This window comes from Chlamydotis macqueenii, chromosome 4 (assembly GCF_036417535.1).
Source record: "Chlamydotis macqueenii isolate bChlMac1 chromosome 4, bChlMac1.mat, whole genome shotgun sequence".
Lineage (NCBI taxonomy): Eukaryota > Metazoa > Chordata > Aves > Otidiformes > Otididae > Chlamydotis > Chlamydotis macqueenii.
The window spans coordinates 82,838,772-82,848,007 of NC_141559.1; the positions used below are offsets into that span (position 1 = coordinate 82,838,772).

General features: G+C 59.8%; 1 protein-coding gene across 1 annotated transcript; it reads right to left on the minus strand.

Annotated features, from left to right (window-relative positions):
* Positions 1-4,680: 4,680 nt before the first annotated feature.
* Positions 4,681-7,223, minus strand: LOC104487377 (uncharacterized). The gene is given in 4 exon segments (XM_086747687.1): positions 4,681-4,887; positions 4,890-4,973; positions 5,667-5,851; positions 6,962-7,223. Coding segments are annotated over 4 exon segments (738 nt in total).
* Between the last annotated feature and the right edge of the window lie 2,013 nt (positions 7,224-9,236).

Genomic DNA, 9,236 nt, shown 5'->3' on the forward strand with positions numbered 1-9,236 from the left:
AAGCACCTCTCCCCCCATAACCTGAGGGCTTTCCTGGGATTTATCACCCAGGCTGATATTTCCAGGCAAGATCGGAATTAAACCCAGGCTGCAATGTGGCTCTGCAGGGCTGGATCCTGCCCTGGCCTTTCGGTGGGGAGATGTTGTCCCTGATCCGAGCAGGGTGTCACATCCCTCGGTGTCACATCCAGCCTTGTATCTCAGCCAAATATGAAATGAGGGAGTGGGATCTGCTGCATCCCACCACCTTCACCCTCCCTGGGTGCTGGGAGCCCATCTACCTGCTTGGGTTGAGTCCATGGGTTGAGTCCATGGGTTGAGTCCATGAGTTGGGTCCATGGGTGGAGTCCATGAGTTGGGTCCATGATGGGGCTACACCCAGCTGACAGCAAAGTCTTTTTGGAGGTAACCCGCCCAAAAATAAGCTCATATCCTCCCGCAAGGCCTTGGAGGATGCTCCGTGGTCCTCCCGTCAAGCACAGACTTGAGCACCGTGTTCACAGGGGTTGCGATTCCAGGTATTAAGAGCATCCCCCAACCACGCATTTAAAATTAATTGGGAATTATCAACAAACTAAGCATTGAGGCAGCCCAGGAACAGGCCTGAGTGCGCCATCAGCCCGCTGCTCCCTTCAATTATCTTTTTTTTCCCCACATTGTTCTCTCCTAATGAGGAGGCTAATGACCAAAGGATGGTTCATAAGTGGTTCCCAGACTCTCCTTGCCCAGGGCAAACACCGTCCACAATAGGATCACAAATTGTAGGGAGAAGCCCCGGCTGATCACATCAGAAACGGTGCAGGGATTTATCTCTCTGCCTTTAACAATAACCAGTATGTTCTTAATCGCCACTCCAAAGGGACAGCTAGCAGGGGATCTGCCCGGCCTCATCATTAAAAGCTGGCAGCATCTTTGCTAGCGCTGCCCCTTTGTTCATCTCGCATTATTCCAATGCTCCGGCCCCGTTAATTCCTCTCCATCTTATTAAATCAATAGAGATGGAGCTGGGGGGTGGGGGGAAGGATGGGGAAAAGCAAGGGTTGGATCCGGCTGGGCTCTTGGCAGGGGTGCCGAGCGGGAGCGGGAGCAGACCTGTCCCCGCGCCTGCCCAAGGCTGGGTTAAGCCAGCTCCTGCAGCTGGGGAAACTGAGGCACGGGAGCATGGCAGCCGAAGTCCCAGGAGGAGGTTTTAGCACAGCTGGGGAGGGCTTTTATCTGCCTGCCTGCCGAGATCCCCTTATTCATCCCATACCGTCAGGGCTGACCTGATTTAATGATTTAATCAACTTTTTCAAAATAAAATCATACTGCTGCAGAGGGTGTCTGGTGCCACGCCCCCCCCCATACACCCCCAGTGAAAGCCTTGCAATTGTCGTCATTTTTTTTCTCTTTTTTCCTAACAGCTCATCTCACCGAAATGGAGCGAACTGGTTTCTGGGAGGCCCTGCCGCGTGCGTGGCTGGGAGCAGAGCCGCGGAGGGGATTTCCTCCCAGTATTTCCATTTTTGAGACTGAGGTGGGAGGCGAGGAAGGAGCAGGGAGCAGGAGAGCCGGTGGGGTGGGCACCACCGGCACCAGCGATGCTCACCCCGTAGGAGCAGGCTGCTTTCCTCGCTGAATTTCCAGGCAGGTCACCCCGTTTCACCCTTATTTTTGGGCACCCAGGACCTACTTCTACCTGAGAGTTTAATGGGATGTCGTTTAAATTGGGATGTCATGACATTTCCTCCCATTGCTGGGGATGTCTTATTTTTAATTTCCACTGAAACCGGGCAGCGTGGAGCCATCGGAGCTGCCCGGCAGCCTTGGGAAGCTTTATTTGATGTTTCAATCGGGAATTAAAGGGGAGGGAGAAGCAAGAGGAAATGCTCCCTGACCATTTAACAAGATTACACGATGAGACGGAGCCTGGAAACACACCCGGCCGACCCCGGCGCCCCGCGTCCCGGCTCGCGTCGGGCTTTGCCTTGAACCTCCGTCGCTGGCGGGTTGCCCTCCCCAGCACCCCAGCCTGTCCTCGGCACGCGGTAATCCCATTTTAGCAAAACCCCCCGAAAAGAGAGCGCGAGGGGGCAACCAGCCGAGGAGAAGGGGGCTGCGAGCTCGGGGAAGGTGCCTAGGTCACAGGGATTGGGAGGCTGGAGGGATCCTGCTGCTCCAGCGTCCCAGTGCCCCATCCTGCAAACTTCTCCCGGCCTGAGTAAACGCGACTCGTGCAAACAAACCGCGTCCGTCGCCATGTGCTCAGCGGGAATAATCCTGGCAGGAAGGAGAGCGGGGAGGGGGATATGGAGAAGCTGTCCGCTCCCAGTTATCCCGTCTATCTCTCCATCCATCTCCCATCCCATCCCATTTACCCATTTGCACCTATTCGCCACCGCCCCGCGTCCATCCCCAATCACCCACCCACCCATCCGTCTTCTCCACACGCGACAGTTCACCCCAGTACGTCCACCCGCCGTCTCACAACCTACCTGTCCTCCTACCAGCCGCCCGCTTATCTCCAGAGCCGAGATTTGCTGGGGAGGGCTCAGCATGGCACCTTTAGCAGATAACCTTGATCCTCTTAATAAGGCTGCTTCATTCTCGCTTCCTCATCATTATCTGCCACTGGAAGCCAACACGGTTTTTACAGACAGGTGAAAAAACCAGCATCTTTAAGACAATGACGTGATACGCAGGGTTGGGAAGGGACTGGCGGGGATTTTGGGATGCGTGTGGGGTTCGGGTGAGGACACATAGCTCTTGTTCTGCACAGGCTTTCCTGGGGGACGCGAGGAGCCAAGGTGGGCTGATCCAACCCAAGACCTCGCCAAGCTCTCAGAGCAGCTCTCTCCCTTATTTTCCATGATGCCGGATCGCTGCGCCTGGGTTTGATCCCAATCCATGGGCCCAGGAGTTGGGCTGAGCTGCAAGACCTCCTCCCAGGAGCAAGGAGGCAGGAGATGGGAGAAGGATGGGAGAAGGAAATTGCGTTTCTACCCCGTTTTTGGGATGCCAGGGCGGGTGGAGGCTTGGCAGGGCATAAAATGACCCATCTGAATCCAACTTTTCTACAAACCATCAACTCCGTCCCATGATGAGGGTCAGACCTGGGCATTTGGCTCTTCTCATTCCCACAGGAGCAGTAATCCGTGCTCTGTCCTGCGGTACAGTCTCTTCCCCACCCGAAGGAACCAGCTAACAGGTTAATCACCGCGAGAGAGGAAGACAGAGATGGTCTCCTGGTCAAAGCCCAAGGTGCTGGACGGATGGACGTGGCTTTAATTCATCTCATATGAAAGTCACTTTTGGAAAAACTCAATCAAGCCCAGCAGTTTTAATTAAAGTAATTTTCCTGGTCAGGCACTGCCCGCAGAGGGGTCCCTGCAGGAGCATCCCCTGGAGCGGAGCCAGGTCCCTGGAGGAGCCCAGCACTGTGGAAAAGACCCGATCCTGCCTGATCCTGAGCGCTGCCAGCTCCCAGGGGATTAAAGGTGTCCTGAGAACAACTTAACTCTCGCAATCAGCTCGGCCCCCGGCCGGGCGATATTAAAACATCCCCCGTAAGCCCCGTTGTCTCGGGGATGATTGCGATAAACCCACCGGCATGCGAGATTAGCGGGTTAAACCCGCCGGCGCGGCCCGGGCTCGCAGCAGACATGTGAAGACATTAGCACAGTTTGGGCTCTTTGAGACCTGCCGGCTAATCCTGGCTCTGAGAACGGCCGGGACAAAGGGCAGCTTCCGTCACATCGTCCCCTTCTCCCGGCACCATCTCCTTCTTCTTGCACTCCTTCTCTTTGCACCATCCCCTTCTTAATTGTCCTCCCCTCTTCTTCCATCCCCTTGCGTTGTCCCCTCTCCTTGCACCGGGTTTCACCCCTGCCCAAATAAACCTTCCACCTGGATCCCTCCTTCCCCCAGCCCCAAGCCCAGGACAGACATGGAGAAAACGCGGTTGGGAGGAGCTGGTGCTGCTGATGAGCACCCAAACGTCCTCATTTCTGCTTTTATCTAGGAGGTCCAGGGCCAGTGGTACTCACTTGCTTTCCATCTCTGCAAGGAGCTCCCCAGGTCCCCACGGAGCCCACCCTTGGCTCATCCCCAGCCAGTGCCCAGCCCAAACCAGTTGAATTTCAAACCTCTACATGTCCCTAGGCAGAGCCAAGCAATTAAAATTAAAATTAAACCCTGGCTAATCCTTGCCCAGCTGAGATGGCGCTTCGGGTGGCAAAGCCACCACCAGCTCTGCTCTCCAGGCACGTTTTCCCTGCTTTTCCCAACTTTCCTGGCTCCAAAAGCCCTGGGGAGCAGGATGCCATCACTGGGTGTCGGGATGCGCGAGAGGTAAGCAGAGCAAGGTGTTACGGTGAAGACGCTGCTGATAGGAAGATGGATGGACCATGAGATGGAGGTCCTCTATGAGGACCTGGGCTCTGTGAAGGTCCTGAGCTGTTTTAGAGCACGAGGAGGTATCAGCGCCTTTGGGATGAGCCGGGCTATGGGGTCCCCGCACCCCCAGACCTCCAAGGCTTGCTGCCATGAACAAGCCCCCACTCAACACTTGCTGCCATGGCAGGAATTTGCTGTTGTTCCTCCTCGTGCAAGGATGAGCCCAAGAGTTGCATAAATAATTTATTTTTGCACTGCAAAAAAAATACTTGCTGCCCTGTATATATTAGATGCGCTCGTTGCCGGCTATGATACACTCGTATAATACAGACGGAAAAGCGGCCCGAAGGGGCGATTCAGCAGCTCTTTGCCACAGTCTGTGCGGGTGCTGTCCCCGTCCCGGAGCCGGGAGAGGAGGCCGCGTCCTCCTGGCCGTCCTCTGACTCCGCCGGGAAGTCCTTGTCCTCCTCGCTGTGGTGGCTCTGCGAGTCGGGGCTCCTCTGCGGGGTGGCCAAACCCATTTTGGCCAGTTTGGCTTGTTGCTGTTCCAGGCTTTGTTTCCGCCACTTGATCCTCCGGTTTTGGAACCAGACTTTCACCTTAGGAAGAGGGAAAGCTTAGTTCTCAAACCTGGCTTCTCCGTGGACCACGGGCTCATGGTCTGCTAAACCTCCATGGCTTGGGCAGTGCCCAGCCACTCCACAAACCCGTAGGTGCCCACAGCCTCAGATAGTCCCTGAGATGTCCCCTGCCACGCTTTGTCCCCAGTGAGATGAAAAACTGTCCCCTGCAACCCAGGAGCTGAGCTGGGACCTGCCAGTGGTGGAGAATCATGGACTGGTTTGGGTGGGAAGGCACCTTCAAAGCCCACCCAGTCCAACCCCCCTGCCAGGAGCAGGGACATCTCCAACCGGATCAGGTTGCTCAGAGCCCCAGCCAACCTGGCCTGGAATGTTTCCAGGCATGGGGCGTCCACCACCTCTCTGGGCAATCTGGACCAGTTTTCCACCACCCTCAGCATAAAGAATTTGCCTTATCACAACAGGGCCTGCTAAAAAGATTCAGCGTTAAGCTGAACACAAGTTCAACCCCTCTCTGTGGCCTGGGACAGCCACTTTGTGACTCAGTTTCCCCATCTGTGATCTTCCACCTTTTTAACGCAAAGAATCCACAATTACTGCCCCAGGCTGAAGGACGTGGCCCAGGTCCCACCAGTTGGGCACCCAGGTTTGGGAGCCTCCCCGGACCTGCTGGTGATGGACCTCCAGGAGATGGAATGTGGTGGGGCTCACCTGCTCTTCAGTGAGGTGCAGGGAGGAGGCGAGCAGACATCTCTCCGTGCCCACCATGTACTGCTGCCGTGCAAACTCCTTCTCCAGCCGCGCCAGCTGGTCGCTGGTGAAGATGGTCCGGACTCGCTTGGCTTTGCCGGTCTTGGCTTTGAGGATGGGGAAGGAGCACTTGGAGATCAGGAAGCCTGGAGGTGAGGGAGAGGAGTGGGTCAGGGTGGAGAGGAGCCTGTGAAGGGGTCCCCTTTAGAGTGGGGTCCCTCCTTGGAAAGTTCTCTCCTGGAGAGGCAGAAGGGATATTCCCATTTGGAGGTGTCCCCTTTAAAGAGGTGGAAGAAGCTCCCCTATTTGAAGATGTCCCCTTGAGAGAGGCCAGAGGGTCCCATCTGGCAGGGCAGAAGAAGGTCCTTGTTGGAGAGATGCCCTTGGGAGGAGGCAGAGGGGGTCCCCCACATGGAGACATCCAAATGAGAGAGGGACAGGGGTCACCCACCTGGAAGAAGTCCCCATGGGAGAGAGATCTCTCATTTGGAGAGGTGGCCTCCCCTTGGAGAGATGGAAGGAGGTCCTCCATTTGGGGACATCCTGAGAGAGGTGGGCATGGGTCCCCCTGGAAGAGATCCCCTTTGGAGGGGAACGCCAGGAGAGGTGGCTATGGGACTCCACCTTGGAGAAGTAAAAGGAGACCTCCGTTTGGAGAAGTCCTCGTGGGAGAGGTGGATTCAGGTCCTTGTTGGAGACATCCCCTTTGGAGGGGATCTCCTTGAGGAGGTGGAAGGAGGCGACCGTTTGGAGATGTCCCCGTGGGAGAGGTGGACAGGGCCCTCCCTGGAAGAGTCCCCGTGAGAGGTCCCCTGGGAGATGTAGCCAAGGGTTGAAAAGATGAAATGAGGTCCCCATTTGGAGACATCCTTATGGGAGAGGTGGACAGGGGTCCCCCTAGAAAAGGTTCCCCATTTGAAGAGGTGGCCAAAGGTCCTCCCTTGGAGAGACGGAAGGAGGTCCCCATTAGGAGACATCCCCATGGGAGAGGTGGTCAGGGGTCCTCCTGGAAGAGATCCCCTTTGGAAGGGTCCTCCCTTGGAGAGGTGGAAGGAGGTCCCCATTTGGGGGTGTGCCCATGGGAGAGGTGGATGGGGGTCCCCCTAGAAGAGGTCCCCCGAGCATTGTCCCCCCATGGGGAGCTGGAAGCAGACCCCCATCTGGGGGTGTCCCCATCTGGGGGTGTCCCCACGAGTAGATCCGGAGGGGGAGTCCCAGTGCGGGATGTCGGGGGCGGGGTGTGGGGGGGTCGGTACCTCTTGCCCCCAGCCGAGCAGCCCAGGCGGGGGGGACCCCGCAGCAGCCGGTGCAGAGCGGCGGGGGGGCGGCGGGCGGAGACAGCAGGACCCGGGGGGCGGCGGGGCCGGGAGCCGGGGCGGGGGGGGCCCAGAACGACGGCGGCGGCCGGTTGGGGGGCGGCGGAGGCGGCGGCGGCGGGGTGGAGGGGGGCGAGGGTCCCAGCAGCGCGGCGATGGTGAAGGCGCGGCCGGGGCGGGCGGGGGGCGGCGGGGCCGGCATGGCGGGCTCTGCCCGGGGCCCTGCCGCCCGCCTTTATACGGCCGCCCCCTACCCCACCCAACCCCCCCCCCGCCCGCCCCGGGGCTGCCGGCCGTCCCGAGGAGATGGCGGGGGGTGGAGGGTGGGGGGACGGGGCGGGATGGGGCGGGCGGGGAGCGGTGGCATCGCCCTGCGCCCTCCCCGGGTCCCCTGTCCCCTCCGGGTCCCCCTGCCCTCGATGGGGATGTGTGCCCCCCCCATGTCCCCCTGCCCTCGATGGGGATGTGTGTCCCCCCATGTCCCCCTGCCCCCGATGGGGATGTGTGTCCCCCCCCCATGTCCCCCTGCCCTCGATGGGGATGTGTGTCCCCCCATGTCCCCCTGCCCCCGATGGGGATGTGTGTGTCCCCCCCCCCCATGTCCCCCTGCCCCCGATGGGGATGTGTGTCCCCCCCATGTCCCCCTGCCCCCGATGGGGATGTGTGTCCCCCCCCATGTCCCCCTGCCCTCGATGGGGATGTGTGTCCCCCCCGTGTCCCCCTGCCCTTGGTGGGGATGTCCCCTCTGTATCACCCCTGCCCTCGATAGGGTTGCCCCCCCATGTCCCCCTGTCCTCGATGGGGCTGTCCCCCTCCATGTCCCCATGCTCTTAACTGGGATGCTCCCCTCTGTGTCCCCCGGCCCTCGACTGTGGTGTGTCCCCCCATGTCCCCATCCCCTCGACTGAGGTGTCCCCCTCTGTGGTCCCCCTGCCCTCCACGGGATTTCGCCCCCCCCCCCCGTGTCCCCATCTGTCGTGTCCCCGCCCCCATGTCCCCATCCCCTGGACTGAGATGTCCCCCTCCGTGTCCCCTTGCCCTCGATGGGATTGTCCCCACCATATCCCCCTGCCCTTGACTAGAGTGTCCCCCCCCTCCATGTCCTCCTGCCCTCGATGGAGTTGTCCCCCTCTCCATGTCCCCATCCTCTCGACTGGGATGTCCCCCTCCGTGTCCCCCTGCCCTCAACTGTGCTGTTCCCCCCCATGTCCCCCTGCCCTCGATGGGGATGTCCCTCATCCCGTGTCCTCTACCCTCAACCAGGGTGTGTGTGTCCCCCCGCTTCCTTCTGCCCCTGGAGTGGGGACCCTCGTGTCCCCCCCCTTCCCAGGACGGCTTTGACTCTGAAATAGGCAGGAGGATCCAGGTGCCCAGGGGACACTCAGAGCAGCCAGTGTCACCCCAAAGGCCACCAAAGCCCCCCATGTCACCCCCTTAGCACTCGGGGTCCATCACGCTGGCACGCACCCCGCTGCGCTGCTGCTTTTTGCGGAGGGGGGGCCACAGCTGAACCCCGGGCCAAAGGGACAGGACCAGGGATGCTCTGAGAAGCAGTGGCAGGGTTGGGGGGGGGCTGTGTCCCCCCCCAGAGCTCGGCCCTCTCGGCTGATGGGATTCAGATGGTCATTAGGGTCTGAGGTCCTTCAAATCGCGCGGCTTTTCCCTAATGAGCTGGGAAAAATCACACCTCGGGCCGGCGCGGCGGGGGGGCGAGCCCCGGGCGAAGGACTGCACCGGGGGCTCGGGGGGTTTACTGGGGAGGAAATGGGGCGCGGGGGAGTCGGGGGGCCGGGGCCTGCATCTGCACCACCGCAGCCCCCTTCGCTCGGCGCGTGCGACCCACCCGAACTGGGAAAAAAAAAATCCCCAAGGATCGCTCCGGTGCTGGGAAAAATCGTTGTGGGGCTCTGTGCCGGTGGGGAGCATCTTCTGCTCTGCAGCCGCGCGACGGGGATGGGGACGGGGACCCCCCCGAGCTCCAGGGTACCGGCTCACATCCCAGTCCGGTATCAGCAGGTGAAGTCTCCCTGGGGTGTTTTTACGGAAAAAAAAACCCCATAAAAAGCCCACGGTGGGCACCGCGCCGTGCTCCCCGCCTCGTTGCCCCGCAGCTGCCGCGGTGGGGGCAAATAAAGACCCTGGGGGGGGGACACAGAGATGAAAGGGCGGCAGATTTGGCGTTATTAGTTCTTAATTACGGCGTCGAAAAAGCCGG